This window comes from Cygnus olor, chromosome 1 (genome assembly GCF_009769625.2).
Source record: "Cygnus olor isolate bCygOlo1 chromosome 1, bCygOlo1.pri.v2, whole genome shotgun sequence".
NCBI lineage: Eukaryota > Metazoa > Chordata > Aves > Anseriformes > Anatidae > Cygnus > Cygnus olor.
The window spans coordinates 32,770,483-32,787,575 of record NC_049169.1 but is presented as its reverse complement, the minus strand read 5'-3'; the positions used below and the strand labels follow the sequence as shown (position 1 = coordinate 32,787,575).

Genomic DNA, 17,093 nt, shown 5'->3' with positions numbered 1-17,093 from the left:
AGCTCTCCAAATGCTGCAAGAACGAGCTGTGACTTTTCTCCCCTTGTTTTTTTTGAAGTAATGATTTGGCTTCAAGTGATTTTTTGTGTCATTTGTTTAAGTGCATTTTTTGCTCCTCTGTTTCTCCTTCCCATCCATTGCAGTTCTTCCTACCTCTATCTGTGTTGAGCCATCTCTGTAATGGAGATGAGAAGGAAGACACATAGATGGTGATCAACTGTGTGGTGCCTTAACTGCACAGGCAGATGCAGTCTGTGGGGTATCCCAAAATTCCCTGAAAGATCCCTGATCATTCAGCCTGGGATATTTACTGGAGTCCTTGCTCCCTCCCCATTCATGAGTTTTTGTGCTGTTGAGAGTAGGTTGCACCCAGTTTATAGGAGCACCAAGGTGCTTAAAGGTCTCTATATATTTACCTGGTTGGATCCTGACATACAATTAGACCGTAGTCATAGTGTTCACCCAGACCTGACAATCTGGCAGTGCCATGCACCTCCTTTGGGAATGGCCCCAGTGGGAGTCTTACGGGGTCAGTGCTCACCCCCCTGTCTTTTAGTCTTTCAAAGCTGGGACAGGATTGCAGCACCTCCTCCCAAACTCCCGCAGAGCTCCTTCCTAGGGCTTGGCAGAAACCAAATCAGGTTCATGTGGTTTTGGAAGACTGCAGCTGCTCCTGTTTTGCTATTCTCTCTGAACGCTTGGGAACCTATCAGGAGGCAGGAACGAACAGCTTGTAGGAAAATTGTGTTGTTCTTAAGGGTCTTTTCCAATGTAATGACTCTATGATTCTATGAAAGGTAGCTCAAAATGTTTTATCAGTTCAAATAAAGAGTCAGGTATGTATTAAAACAAACAACAAACAAACAAAAAACCCCCACAAACTAACCCAATCAACATTCCCACTGAAGTATCTAAACTATAACATTGTATTGTGGGGTTTTGGTCTAATAAACATTGCTTTACTTCTTTCTATCTTCAGTTTTCATTACAGTCATTGTTACAGGAATGCAGCTCATGATTTGAATGCCCTGTGCTCCACTTAACCTGCTGTACCCTTTCAACCTTGTAAGATTCTGCTTTGGGACCAGCTTCACATTCTGCCTCGTTTTCTGAGAGTAACTTAGTCTGCATCAGTTACTTAAATAAAGAACAGCGTAAGGTAAACAATCTGAGATATTGTTGCCCTTTGTAGACTTTGTGAAATCCCTAGTTAAGTGAAAGATTAGCCCAGAAATGTAATAAGGAAAGTGACACAATGTGAATTTATGCTTGTGACACTGATCCCAACTAGTGTAGGAAAATGAAACAAAATTGAGCTAGCTTTATTATATTTTGATAGTGTTTTTAGCCTGCAGCACTTCTCCATTTTCTCACAAACCACTAGAATTAAATTTGGGTAGTTCAGCAAACCTACAGTCAGATGTAGAATTGATTTATAGATGCGGCTATTAAAAGCTGATTATGTGCACATGAAGCAAACTGTGGAGCTCCATTAATTAGAAAGCCTCTTTCAAAGGCTCTTCTGCAGGAGTTTGTTTTATAATTCAGTTCATCCTGTATGTTCAGTTTTAGATGCACTTCAGAAACTGAAGAGCCCACCCTATGCTAAGACAAGTTATCCATTCCATTTAATAACTGTTTGTTTTTAATGTGGGCTGGAAAACATCTGTAATGGATGGCTGGTCCTAAACCATATTTGAATGTAGACTTTTTACTATGCAATCTGTTACACTGCTGGAGGTCTGTGTGGAAGTCTTTCTGCTTACCTCCAGTAACTTGTTCCTGGTTGCTTCCAACACCTCTTTTAGGTAGTCGGGGGAAGTTGGTTAGTTATAGCTGGATCAGTTGCCCAGTCTGGTTCCCCATGCATTTGCATGAATGCAGTTGTCACCACAGGGGCGAGGAGAAGTAATTAAAAGCTTCCACCTCTTTCTGCTGTGTTCAGTTTAGACTGGTGGTACTGCCTTTGGGCTATGGAGTGAGTACTGTTGAAAGTTAGACTTACTGTCTTGGATATACTGTAGTAATTAACATAGGATGGTTTGGTTTGGAAGGGATCTTAAAGATCATCTAATTCCAACCCCCCCTGCCATGGGCAGGCACACCTCCCACCAGACCAGGTTGCCCAAAGCCCCATCCAGCCTGGCCTTGAACACTTCCAGGGATGGGGCAGTCATCTCGTGAGCATGACTGAAATGACAGTGTATAAGCTTAACACCTCCAGGAGTGAATGGCTCCAGTGTTTGCAAAAGCTGTGAGTACAGATTGTCTGTGAGAGGGAAAATATGTCCTCCTAGATGAGACTGCGGTTGCAAATGCTGAGCAGAGGCAGTCACTAAGCTTCTTTGATTGGCAGAGTTCCTTCAGGTCCTGTGGTCAGTGGTTTCCTTCACTGAGCATTCAGACTGCTTTGCAATGCTAGATCTTACAGGATTTGTTTTTCTGTGCCTGTGGCCAGCTGATCACCTCACAACTAGCTGTCCCAGATGAAAACCGACCACCTCCTACTGCTTGTCTGCATCCTTCCTAGGACTGTAAACTCTCCTCAATTACTGTGTGCAAACTTAGCCGAATTAACTCTAATTAATTCTCAGGTGATCGGTTCTGCTGACTTTGTAAATCATTATTATTGCCTACCATGGTATGTGCATGTTGCATATTAATTCTCCCTTTCCCCAGCCTTCTTCCCCAGTTTATTGCGTTGTTTTCAGTAGTTTTGCTAAATCACGTCTTACATCAGCTCTAGATGTTACCAAATGAGCATTATTATTCCATCTAAAGGCATTTTCATGCTATAACCTCTAAATTTACCAATTAATTCAATGTGTTATGCTTTGAGATTGGATTTCTGTTTCTTTCACTTCACTCACTCTTCTAGAAATTAAAAATAGAGTGTTAATGCTATGGATTTGTGAGTTGTTGTGGTGTAGTCAAACCAAACATATGCAATATTCTAGGAATGCAAAAATGATACAAAAGTAACATGGCTAGAGAAAAATTTCTCATTCAAACTAATAGTTTTTGCCATTTTTTTGCACTCTAATATCAAAAGATTTAGGATGTTGGTTTCGTGTATTAAAAATGCTCACAGTATGAGGTTTTTATGTAACTCTTGAGAAACCACAAACTATTAACTGAGATATACCAGTTTGATTTTCCAAGCTATTATGGAAGAAGTCCAGTTCCAGTAAAGTATTTTCCTTCAGTCTTAAAATGATTTCCAGAAGCCAAATGTCAAGAACAATCCTGAATCAGTATTTATTGAGCACAGCTGGTGATCTATCAAGCAACTACTGCTAGTGTTCAAAGGTAATTGGAATGAGGGATTTGCACCGTTGTGTTAGTGTAAAAAGATGGATCAAGGACCTTTCACTGGTCTTTTTTTTAAGAAATCCACCTGGTGCTTGCACTGAGCAAAGGGTGCTGTACTTCATCAGAGTAGCAATAATTCAAAAAGCTGTGTAGCTGTTTGGTACAGTAAGTATGAACTATTTGCAATACCAAGACTGAATGGCCATGTGTTTTGGCAATTTAATACTGTATCAGGTAATGTGGCAATAATCTTAATACATAGGCTTTCAGCATGATCTAATCAAGTCTTGATGCTTTTATATTTTTATTTTTTTATTTTTTGAGAAGGTAGTCTAAGGTCATGATGTATAGTGTGCCCAGATATTGTTTTATAGAAATAAAAGAATGGAAGACTCTTGTCCAGCCTAGTGATAGGATAATGATTCACAGGGGACATGAGTAGGCATCAAAAAGATTCCTCTCTGCCTGTGTAGAGGCAGCTCTGCTTTTCCCATGTCTGTCTCAGCGTAGTAATGAGGGGCAGGGAGGCTGTGTACTGCTCCACGTGGCTGCTAGGGTTTGTTTCCTTGCTATCACAGGCTGTCTGTAGTAAAGTGTTTGCATTCCCAGTAACTCCAATTAGAATAAAGTGTGTGTATGGGAGGGAGATAATCATTTATGTGCGAATGGAACTGGCCTTGTGTACTGGTACCTGTATTATACATATACTTTCTTTCATCTGTTGCTACTGAGAATATAATTTGGATTTGGTGGAAATTAATATTTCTTTCTAATTTAAAGGTTATGGATTTTATTTTTGTTAAACAAGCATAGTCCTGTGGGCCACTTCCAGCATAGAGCATTCAAGACTTGCACTGGTAGGGTGTGGAAGTCAAAATTAGGAATGATGCATAGGGATAAACCAGAGTGTAACTGGGGCGGAGAGGCACCTTAGCATCTTCTAGGATTCAGAACTGCACAGGGAAAATCCAGATTCTGCTATTTCACGCAGTTCTGATGTGACTTTGTCTTGTTTGACTTTTTTCCTCTAGCCTTCTTCCTCTCCCCTCCTCTTCCTTTGTCCCTGTATTCCTATCAAACTCATATACCTCCTACTGCAATGGAAAACCATAAATGTTGTGTGTCCAACTCCAATACACAAGCGTGGAAACTGATTGTATCTAATCAGTACCTTATTGCCTCTATAGGTTCCTGTGTGCTCACTTTCTAAAATAGAGTATGACTTATGTGACCTGACACAAAATGCTGAATGAAGGCCCTGTGCAGCTTCTTCACTGTCACGTCCATATGGCTGGGTATTTTATCAGCTCTAACTGATAGGGAGGTGATGATGTAGAAATCATCTTCATAGCCCTTTTCCTCCACCCTTCCCGTTCCTCTTAGTAATGCTTGCAATGTTGTAGGTGAAGGGGAATCAGCCTGAATTAATGTGGCTGAACAAATATTGGGTTTTCATGGGGTATACTCTATAGGCTTGGTTTCAGTCAGCTTCTGAAATTGAGCAAAATATCTCCAGCAAGGAACTTTAAGAGAAATATGAGGTCGTTAGAGGGACAAGAGCATTGTTACAGTGCAGTAACAGTGATTAAGATGTAAGCAAGAAGGTTTCACACATTCCAGTGGTCCCAGCTTGTTTTGGATTTTGTTCTGCTGCTGTTATTTACTTTAAATTGCACTGCTCATCCTGACAGAGACTTCTGAGACTGCAAGCCCTTCAGGCAGGTGAGCTCTGCTCCTCAGGGCAGAGCCTCTTGACTATGCACACAAACGCATAAATATAGTTTTATTATACCTGGTCACATCTTCTGTCATTAGTCAAAATGAGATTATTCTAGTTTGAGTGTAAACATGTAACGTGTTTGTGGGCCCCAAACCAGACTGTGTAAAAGCTCTAATGATAATGAACCTGCAAAAGAAAAGGATATTGTCTGGGCTTTTGAAGATGAGAAACCCAGCTCCCCCGATTGCCAACTTGGCTGGAGGATGTGCTTTATACCTAAGAATTTGGCTCTGTAGGCTTCTATGTGGGTTTAATATCTTCATTTTCATGTATTCTTCTGTATCTTGATAGGAAAGCTGCTGATAAGAGCTGCAGTGCACGAGGAGCTTGTGATCGTGATTAGAGAATATGTTCGTTCTGTGTCCTTCCTGTGCTCTGCCTGCTGGGAATAGATTGTTTATGTTGCTGGAAATAGTTAATGCAGTTAAACTATCTTCCAGCATGCAAACCTATGTCATTCCACTCTGTTAGTGTCCCTTGGCTAAAAATGAATGCTTTGATGTAATTGTATTTGAGTTGCTTTATGATTTATTAAGAGTTCCATTAAAATACCATGGATGTCTGCTTCAGTGAGAGAGTTATGCAATCCGCGGTAGAAAAGATAGGAAGTTTCAAAGATCTTTTTTTTTTTTTTTTTTTTTTTTAATTCCCCTTTGTGAAGAAAAATGAGTTAAATTCAGCTCACTGTACAGGAGTCTGGTTAGGACTTTTGGGTTGTGCAGATTGTTATATTTCTTAAACACATTAAAATTTTTGTTTCACAAATCACATTAAAATGTTTGCTGTTAGTACACAGTAGTATTTTTGTAGTTACCCCTTGCAATGTAAACCACTTTCTTGGAACAGCAGTGTAAACTGGAGCTCATCTTCGGTGCTGCCAACAGAAAATCAGCATTTCTGCTGCAGTTAGCTCTTCTGCTGCTTCTGTCCCTGAATTAGTGCCCCTGACTTAGAGCAGGATGTTTAAATTGTAATGACAAGAAGCTTGTGAATTGATTTAGTTTTTGCACAGTTGATTACACACTCTAATGAAATGATTTTATGCATTAAAAACATATATTAAGTTTTTTTTTCTTAGTATATATATTATGAAAAACCTTGGGAATTGTTTTTCTAGCATTTTAACATCTTATTGTGTAAATTATCTCTCCAGGGGGCTTAAGGTTGAGCCTTTTTATTTTCTATGTGTGTGTTCACATAGAACTATGTGAATTCAGCAGAAGCATTGCTTCAGTCTTCAGATTATGTGTGGGCTTTTAAAAGAAAATCTTTTTTAAAAGAAAATCTTTTTTGTGTGTGTGCAATTACTCTAACAACTGTTCTTGACATCCTGTACAAAGAAGCAGCAACATGCTGCACAACTGGAGTATATAATGATTAATTAGCAAGACTATATTTGGAAAACTGGTGAGGTTTTAAGTTCATTTATAACTATTACTTAAAACTGAGTAGATTGTCCCTAATGAGAAACTGTTTTTTTTTTTTAATTAAAAAAATACTTGTGCATAGCTATTAAGCATAACATTTTTGTAGAAGTCATAAAAAAGAAGCTCAGGTCATGCTTCACAGATTAGCCTCATATCCAGTGTTATCTGTCTGTGCTTGTTTCCTAATGAGTCCATATTTTGGATGAGATATCAAGGTACCATCTGGCCATCCATAGAGAAAGTAAAAGTCATGACCCTCACTTAAAAAAAAACAAACAAAACAACAAAAAAAACCTGAATCCCCCCACCCAGAACAGAATGAGTGTCCTAGAAAACGTGTTTCTTTTGTGCAATGGCTCTCACTTCATGTAACAGTTAGTGTTTTAAACACTTTTATCCCTGTTTTTGCCTCTCTGTTCATTGTGCTACTCAGATGTAGTTCGTTATTTTGTAAACTCTTTGATTTGAATTTGTAAAGTAAAGTAATATTTTATACTGAGTGTTTTTCTGCATTTTCTTTTAGACACTTCAAGAAGTGTAAAGGCATCTCCAGAAACAGCTGAAATCTTTTTTCAGAAGTTGAGAAATAAATATGAATTCACAATCCTGGTGACCTTAAAACAAGCCCATTTAAATTCAGGGGTTATTCTCTCTATTCATCATTTAGATCACAGGTAAGTACCACTACCTGTATGCCATCTAATTAAAGTATATGTATTCATGCAGTGAAAAATTGAACATAAATTATGGCAATACTGTTGTGTAACAGGTCATCTGCAAATATATATGTAGTGTATGGGTAGGCATATTGTGAGGATGCATAAAAATTCACAAGTCCAAATCTGTCAAGGGAAAGTGAAGCAGCTGTCACTCTTCAAATGTCTCTTGCCACTAAGGGCATGAAAAGCCATTTTTCTCTTGCTGGTCACAGCTGAGCATCTGGTCCTTACAGTTGGTGTGAAGCTGTCACATCTGTAGAGCCACACTGATTTGCAAAGCTTGGCTTTATACATTTGCTTCTTCACCAGTTAGTTTTTAACACTGTGGGCAGTTAAAAAAAATAGAGAAAAAGATCCTCCAGTTATTGGCTTACACCTACAACGAACGGCAGAGCACTTAACTCAGAATGCTGTCAGCCTTAAATAACTAAAGTAAATGACACTGAGCATTTGAGGATTGTTTCTTTGAGAGGATAACAACTGCTAGAGGAATAAGATATTCTTTATATTTCTGTCTCAGTAATGGCTAATAAAAATAACCTCCCTATGATTCTGTGACAGAGTAAAAAGGAGTTTTAAAATGTGTGCTTTCTAAGCAGTCATCAGTACCAACAACAGACATCTGCTTTATGTTCAGAGTTCTTTTTTACTTTTTTTTCCTGTGTATAATCCCACTAATTCTTTCTTGTCAGTCTCACTGCAAGGTAGAAAAAAAAATAAGGTAAAGATGGATGTTCAAGCAAAGCAAAATACCTGTTGCTTTTACAAAAGTGTTGCAAGTTTCATTATCAGGTGTGGCATCAATTATTTTGTGCTGGAAGGTGGTCCAGTTGTATTTTATTTCCCAGAGGCCCCACTTTCTGCAATTCACCTGTTTAAAAAAAGAGGGGGAGGGAGAGTGGAAGGAAATAAAAGGAAAACATTCCTAAGGGTCATTATGCCAATCTTATAAAGCATCTTTACCATTGCAAGGGGGTGTTTGAATGCCTCTTGCACAATGTTTTTTGAAGTTATATCAAAGCACCAAGTGGCTTCTCTGTTAATTGTTACCTATGTCTAGTCTGCAAGAGTGAGCAGTGTGCAATGGGCAGAACTGGGCAGCTGTGAAAATTGAGTTTCTAATTCAGATTGTACCACCATAGGTGGAAATCATCCCAGATGGACAATGTTATTCTGGCACAATGAGGAAACCAGTCTGCAGGGCCAGCTGTGCCCTAACTAAGCTTGTTTCTACATTTATAGGAAGAGCGTGGGCTGGTTGTGCTGCTGATAGGACCAACACAACTAGAGTTGAAATTTCAAAATGAAGATGAAACTTTTATGTGTCAAAACCACCTGCAGAGGTGGAAAAGATTTCCCCAATGTGAAACACTAGATGAGTTTGGAAAAGCGAGTAACAATTGTCCTTCTGAGAGAAGGCAAGAGACTTTTAGCTGTGACTGGTACTCGGTGTTGTTGATAAGTTATGGACTCAGAGTGCCACCCAGAAAATGCATGCTGCTGCAAGGGAAAATTCTTGCCTTTTATTTGTTGTAGTTTATGGGCCCCAAACTGGTGACTGATGGCTCTGTGTGCCTGGACGGGGATAAAAGACAGTACACATGTTCCATCGCTCAGATTTCCTTCTATGATATCAACAACAGGGGACTTCTCTTCTGCCATCCTTCTTCTGTAGTGTGCTCCAGGACTAGTGGAGAAATTGCTTCTAGTGTTAAACCAGATCTCAAGTGCAACAAGGAAGATTTCAGTTCACAGTGTACTGGATGAGTGCTTTTGGTCTGTGTTCTGGGACAGACAAAGGCCAGTCCTCAGTGACTGCAGGCAAGCTGCCCTGCTCCTGCTAAAGGAGCTGCAGAGGTGAGCAAAGAGATGTGAAACTCTCAGAGTTTGGGAAGAGAATAACCATGACCTGTCGGAAAGGAAGCAATGATTGCTATAAAACCTTTCCTGCCCTCAGGAATGGCATGAAGAAAGAGAAGATTGAAAAAATGTGTAGTGTATAACTGAGCCAAACTTGACGTTCACTTGGAGGGTGACCAACTGGGAGAAAACTGTGCTACTTCACGAACACAAAGATTGTGATAGTAAGGTACAAAAAAATGTGTGATGAACTTTTATCAAGGGGTTGAAGAAGAATTTGAGGTATTGTTGAGAAAATTAGTCCTTTAAGTGAGTAAGAGTGGACAAATAGACCCACCACTGGTCTTATGGGAATAAGAACACATTAAATTGCTTCTATCCATCCATAGCAAAGAAAAGTAAAGGTTAAAGCTGTGCTGACATGTAGGTCATATGGCCACAAAACATAATGCTTCTTATCTGATTTGCATCTTGTTCAAACATGTCATCTACTTATACCCATATAAAATATGGTTATAAAAGGCTAACAAGCAGGACTCTGGAAATCTAATTATTTTATACTGGCATATTTTTAGGGATGGGTGATTAGATCTTTTTATGATATATTGACAACAAACTTTTTCATGACATTTCTCTCAAACCTTCAATACTTTCCGGTTTTGTTGTTACGTTTCTGTCTTCTCCTTCTGTTTATTTGCATCTCAGGACTTCAAATGTCTAAGTGCAATGAAAGGCAAAAAGCTTGCATTTTTCAAGGTTTCTGGCTGAAATAAGGTTTGCACTATGCGTGTAGATATTTTAACTGCGTACGCGTTGCTGGACATTTTTGAGGCCCTTTTGCTCTTAACCATGCAAACGTTTAGTACCCTGATTCTAATGTTGTAACATCGTCATGAAAAGTGATTATATTAGTTCATGCCTTGCTGAAAAAAAATCTCCTGTCACCACTGTAGCCTGTGTGCCTTCTCTATCTTGTTGCATTTTAAGTGATACCTGGTGCTTGTATACAGAATGTCTACAGGGATGTATGCTTTATGTTTGTTTTTGGGGTCTCCTTGCAAGCCTTTGGATAAAAACCTTCTAGATTATTTAGGCCAGTAGAATCACTCATCAGGTCAACTTTGTGTGAAGTAGATAAATAAAAAATCTACATGTGAATATTTCATCACTTTCTTTGGGAGAATATTAGGTAATCCAGTGAAAAAGAAACTTGAATTTCTTTTAAAAAATGCTAGGCCTAATCTGACCCTATTGCAATCAGGGAAAACCTTTGCCTCCAGCAGATGTAATATTAGTCTCAACGAGAGTATGATCAGAAAGAACTTGTGGCTATTAAATCAGATGTGCACTTAAGCTTTTAATAAACACTTTCCAATCTGGTCTGTATCCTACATCTATAGGATGTACAGAATATGTATTGTCTGTGTGTCATAATACTGTTTGCTTCATTTAATTGTACTGACCTGGGTGTTGGCTTAGTTTGGTGTCAATAATACTGGAATTAGGCTAGCATCTCTGAGTCTCCTGAAGTATCTCTTATGGCTTTCATTTTATTTTATGATGAATGACAATGAAGATAGGAGAATGTTAGAGTTGAAAGAAAGCACTTATATGCTTTACATTAGCTAACTGCTTCTTCAGTGCCAGATTTCCATCTCGCATATTGTCCATATCTGACCAGGGACATGTCTGTAACAATCCTTTAATTTTTAGACAGGTTCTTCTGAGCTCTTTCTGTCACAACAGTCACTGTAGTTGCAAGGAGAAGTAGCAACACAAAACTGCTGCTCCACGCCATTGCACCAGCTTTAGCCTTGTGTAGTTCCTCTAAAGTCAAAAAAAGTTTTGTTGGTATTGAACTGCTGCGTTATGGGACAGTCATACCTGGCTATATTCTTAATTTACAAGAGTCAATGCTAGCTCTTGCTTTTCTGCCACGAGGGAATGGTGGTGAGAAAGGTTGGAGGCAACAATAACTGGTGGATATAATCAGTTATCACACAAGTAGGTCTTCTTACATTTTATTTTGCACAGGTTTCATAACACCTAATAGTTCTAATTTCTAGGGTAAAAGAAAATCAAAATATTTGCTTGAAACTTGGAAAAAAAGTATGTTCATTTAATGTTCAGTGGCTTGGGAAATATTTTACACGCTTTTGAAAACAGAGTAAAAACTCGTCATCTGTTTGCATGGGCCTAGGCGCTTCAGGGCACATATGCTAATTTATAGTAATTGAGGACAAATTACAGTTGCAAATTAAAGTTACTTTTTAGATTTCATAATTTTCTTTAAAGTAACATACCTGAGATAGTTTACCTGATTCAGTCTGTATTGCCTAGCTTTCTGGGTGTTTTGGTTGCTTTTTGCTGGTTCCCTTTTGAAGAACATAAAAAATGAGTGCTTCCACCAAATTACGGTCACGCAGCTACTTAAGGCTTTGAGTCTCAGAAAGTGGATAGGATCACCCTCCTGAAGCTTTCCCTCTAACTTCATGTGGTGAATGCTGTCCCTGGGGTATCAGATAGATGCAGAAGTTCTCTATATAAATCTGAGGCTTGGGTGTTTGGTTGAGGCCAGGCTGTTGCTGTCACCAGAAAAAGTAGTTCTCTAAAGGATTTTCTACAGATACAGTCATCTTGTTCTACTCTATTAAGTGCTTTTTTTTTTCTTTTCTTAGTTGAATATCAAAGCTGTCTTCCTCCTTTTGTTATCATTATGCTCTCTCTAATATTTAATGCATTCAAATCTTTCTAAACTGGTCTCAGAGTGAAAGAATCTGAAACTTTATCTTAACTATTTGTTTTTAATTTCCTCACATTCTTCCTCAGAGATAGTTTTTTTTTTTTTTTTTTTCTCCCACTGTTCACAGCAAGTGAAGAGTTCTGTTGGTGGTATTTTTTGGGTGCAGCTCAGAAATGACAGTTTCAAGAGAATTTGTATGGTGTTAGTGAATCCAAATGTGGTGGTTTTACCCAGCTGGGCAGCTGAGATCCACCATAACCACTCTCTCACTCAAAGGGAAAGGGGGAGAAAATATGATGAAAAGGGCTCCTCCAAGGCATGCAGCATGGTGATCCGCTCTTCCGTGGGACCCATGGGCTGCAGGGGGACAGCCTGCTCCACCAGGGGCCTCTCCACAGGCCGCAGGGGAACTGCTGCTGTGTGCCTGGAGCACCTCCTGCCCTCCTGCTGCACTGACCTTGGGGGCTGCAGGGCTGGTTCTCACTCCTTTCTCTCCCAGCTGCTGTTGTGCAGCAGTTTTTGTTTTCTCCCTTTCTTAAATCTGCTCTCACAGAGGCACAAACAACATCGCTTATTGGTTCGGCTCTGGCCAGCGGCGGGTCACTTTGGAGCTGGCTGAAACTGGCCCTTATCTAACATGGGGCGGCTGCTGGATTCTTCTCACAGAGGCCACCCCTGCAGCCCCCCGCTCCCAAAACCTTGCCATGTAAACCCAATATACCAAGTTGCACATCTGTGGTTGTTCAGATGAGTTTCAAGCAGCTAAAGACATATTTCTGGGCACGTTTGTGTATGGCGTATATCTGAAAGATAGAAGGCTTGAATGTTCACTTGACTTGAGAAGATCACCTTGAATACATAGAGTGCCCTGCCTAAATGGATTGTACTTAACAATAACAGGGTAAATATTTTGAATGCTGTTAATGAAGTGATGTCTGAAGTCTGAGTGTAAGTTCTGTTAAACACTGATTGCTGTGTGCTTGCTCTCAGCCTTCACTTTAAGCTCTATTAGCCTCCTCACTTCGCTTCTGAATTCACCTCAGCTTCTTCCTGATGAAAGAATCAGCAGAGAGATAACTTTAATCTGTGACAGGGCTTTAATATATGTTAGACCTCCCTATTCCATCGTATATTTTCATTTAATTGGCAACAGTGGAGCAATGTAATAAGGCTTTTTCCTCCCTTCATGGTTAGATGCCTTTACACAACTGATGTTATATCCAAATCTCTTGAGGTACTGCATATTAGGGCCCCTAAAGGATTCAGTCATTGGATTGGAGTTTAATCATTATTTCCTTCAGTTAATGTTTTTGTAACCTGAAACAAAGCACCAAAATCAGTAGAATATTGTGGACAGGCATTTCCTAAACTTAATTGTATTTCTCTACTATCTTATTCAATTTCTGCCTTATATAGCATTTATTTTCACAGCTATTGGTGTCTTGTGATATCTGCCATCAAATGTGCTGCACTGTACAGTAGTGTTAGACCTCTTTCAGTACCTAGGAGAAAATTATCTGTGACAATTTCTCTCTGTTATAGATTTACAAGGAGGTAGGTTGCCAGAGGTGAACTCCTGATACATGAATTTTGCTGCATCATTTGACCATTTTACTAGAATAGTTGTGGAACTGTATGTTCCCTGCTTTTGATGTACGAGTGTCTGTATTTCTGGATCGCAGTATTAGGTCTCTTCTTTCTGACATCAAAAAATTTGCTGTAAACACATTACATCGAGTAAAACTTTCGATGTTTACCACTTAAACCAATACTGTAGAGTTACATTGGTTTTGTTTAGGGATGCTTTGCCCTTTCCCATCAATAACTTGCAGAGTAGACATTAAGTAAGACATTAGGTAACATGAGATTCAGTTTCAAACATTAAAGCTGTGTGTGGCTATTCCTTGCACCAAAAGAAGTACTATTCTATTTCTGCTTTTTAAACTCTGTGCTGACATACTAGGTTTTGCTGGAAGCATGAAAGGTTGTAATATTCTTTTTTTTATTTTTTTTTGGCAGTAAATCTTAGTTGCTGTTTCTTACTATTCTGATAATAATTACAAACCTTTTCAAATCTGTTAATAACAATCAATGTCTTTTGAATTGACTTCTAGTGATGTAAAACTCCTCTAGTGTCAGTCTTCTTTTCTTTTGATGAAGTTTTCATGTTTCATCAAATGTGTCAGAAGAAGGTATTTCTTTTGTTCATTCTATATTATAGTGCTCAAGAAGATTCTGAGAGATAAGCGATTCTTTATGTAGCTAGTGAGAGTTTGGCCAGGCTCTTTTCTCTACCCCAAAGAGATAGATTCCATTTTTCTTTTTGTTTGGGAGATTAACTTCTATCCTTGAGTGGATGGCTGGATGGAAATATCTGTAAAGCAGTTGTTTTGTGTTATACTGAGTTTTAATTTCTGTACAAAATTGGGAAAGGCCTGTTTCTTTAAGTGTTGGTTACAAGGGATGTTACTGAATTGATTGATGCCTTGTCACTATTTATCTGTTTTTTTTTCTTTTTTCTTTTTTTTTTCTTCAGTACAGCTTATACTTTCTGTCAAAAAAAAAAAAAAAGGAAAAAGTAGTGATTAGGTTGTGAATTCTTCTAAGTAGTGAATGCACCCACCTTAAAACACACCTTCCTGTAACTTTTATCTCATCAAGTGAGGTCAGCCTGTCTGCTGATGTAAATCATTACAGTGCCAACAAATCCAGTTTGATTTGGTGAGAACTTGTTACAAAATGCTCATATGAGCCCGGATCCTGTAGTTTGAATTCAGATTAGTGACAGATCTACTTGAATAAGAGACAAAAGATTTGTCTCTGCCTATGACACTGAAAACACCACTGAAACAGTTGATATGTGAGTTTTGACAGGTATCATCATACTTCTGCTGTTGTTTGAAAGAGTTTCTATTAACAAATAAATAACAAAGAAATCTGTATTCTGTCAGCGTAGGAAAGGGGAGGAGTTAGGCTGAAACTGGCTTTTGCTTTTATTAATACGTATCGGAAAGTTGTTTATTGTTTTCGCGGTCTTCTCACTGTCCATGGAGAAAGGGAGTGACAGGGATGGTTTGTTCCATTTTGATCTGAGAAAATTTCTTCCCTCCTTGGTTTCTGGTAGGAAAGGGAGCTTCAGAAAGGCAAGGTTAACGTTAAAGGGGCTGTGATAATGAGAACAGAATAGGAAGTAATACATTGGTAAGTGGGGTGATCGAGGTAGATGGGAGGAATGAGAGCAATTACTCAAAGCCAAGAATTCTATTTAAAATAGTAGTTCTATTTTGGCATTTGCTTTGATTCATATTCACAGTTCAAACTGTGACAGTACAGACAATGTGCTGTAACACCAGCTCTTAATTTTTGTGATGCCAAGCCAGCAGTTTGTGGTAGAATAGCTCCTCTCAGTCCTTTGGGGAGCTCAGTGTGACCTCAAGCCCCTGCTTCTAGCTTCTGCTTAGTTCTGCAAGTGCTGCAGGGACCTCCTGAGGAGCCTTGGCTTGTCATCGGCATTAGAGTATCCGTGATATTTTGCCCCTGTGATGACTTCTTGGATCATAGCACTAATCTGAGCAGAAGCTATGCAGACCTTTTAAGTGGTGAAGGCAAGATTTTGCCTCCCTTCTTTAGGGGCATAGTGAGTTTGATGTTTGGGAGTGGGCAGAAGTACTTCTCAAATGAGAGACAAGTTCTTACCTTCAAAGCCAGCAAAGGCTTCCGTATCACAGTAGCCCCACTGAAGTTGGGTAAGGGGCTGCAGTGTGCTGATAGAAACAAGATCTCATTGACATGTATTTAGGTAGGTGCAAGCACTGAGGCAGCAGGGGTGAAAAGGGCTTGAGCAGCCTCACCTGCATTTATTTCCCAGCCTTCTCCTCCTCCACATCACGACACTGAAACTCACTCTTCTAGCTGCTACCTTGTACTGTGACATCTTTCTGTCCAGAGAAGTGCTGTCAGTAGCCAGGAGTGTTTGTGCAGATGAGAGTGCATGAATGCTGTCTCTGACCTTCCAGTCTTTGGTCTCCTGGCTGTTTTCACACATAAACTCCCAATGTTGAGGGTGTTCCTCAGTGCACATCCCAGCATGGGGCTCGGTCTCCCCTACATTTGAGGAATGCATCTCCCTGCTACCCAGCTGTTCCCTAGAGCTGTCCAGCACAGCAATGTAGTACGCAGGACCTATGCCCCCAGGGCATGGGGCTGTTATGACCCTAGTGCAGCACCCAGCACTGGCTGCTGGAACACTGGCCTGATGTTGTCCATTCTGCGTAACTGCTGGTATCCTACTTGGCATGCTTTTGTCTTCTGCAATTATCACCATTAGAGACAGTGCCATGGTTTGTGGAATAGTGTTGGCCAGGGACTGTTTCCAAATGACAAAATAGAAAAAAAACCACACTATTTCAAGCAAAAAATAGGAGAGTGCCCATCTGGATGCATGTTGTGTTAGAGCACCACTGTTAATATTTGTTTTCAGGGCCAGGGAACAGGCTTTGCTGGCTCTATTTATTAGTATAGGTGTAGGGCTTGAGATCAATTTACTAAGGTTAGGTTGTTGTACCTGACTTATTCTTTTTGGCTGATGAATAGAATGAAATAGCCTTACCAGGTCAAACTGGGAGACTGGTTTTAATGTCCAGCTGTTTGTGTGGTCCGTTTGGATATGGGAAATAACCTCTTCTGGTTTGGGCCTGTCTTCACTTGGGATCTCTGCTTTCAAATATGTAATAACTGTGGCATTGTAGAGCATTTCAGGAATTTTTCCAGAGAGCCTGAGACTAGCTCTCTCTTGTAACAAGGATTTAAACCTGGACTCCACAAGCCTTTCTGCTAAAACATTTGTAACAAAATATTTGGTTTTAATGGATCAAAATTTTTGAATAAAAATATCTGATAACAGAAAATTCTTGTCCAGCTGTCAAAATGTATTCAGCAAATGAAAGGTACAGAAACTACATTGGTGTCTTTCCTGCTGGCTGTGCACTTGCATTAAGTGCTGGAAAATTATCCAGAAAAGTGAAGACCAGTTTTTTACTTATTGTTCTTTTGCTAAACTGCCAGTTTTGCCTCGCGACTAGGTAGAGCTCTAGATAGGGAGAAGGGCAAAGTCAGTAAGGCCAAACAGTGACATAAGTGAGAGATGGGGATTATGTTTTACAGCTCTAGTGTGGGTGCCACTTGGTATTTACAGTTCATCTGAGGATATTTTGGTGCGATATTGTTCTAAGGGATGCATCAAGCAGTAAAAA

The 17,093-nt window shown here is 39.5% G+C and overlaps 1 protein-coding gene across 1 annotated transcript in view; it reads left to right on the top strand.

The window, feature by feature from the left end:
- NELL2 (neural EGFL like 2) overlaps nt 1-17,093 on the top strand; it is a 148,290-nt gene that overhangs the window by 16,066 nt on the left and 115,131 nt on the right. Inside the window, exon 3 of the mRNA XM_040551661.1 lies at nt 7,043-7,193. Within this exon, the coding sequence (XP_040407595.1) occupies nt 7,043-7,193 (151 nt within the window). The remainder of the gene's footprint in view (nt 1-7,042; nt 7,194-17,093) is intronic.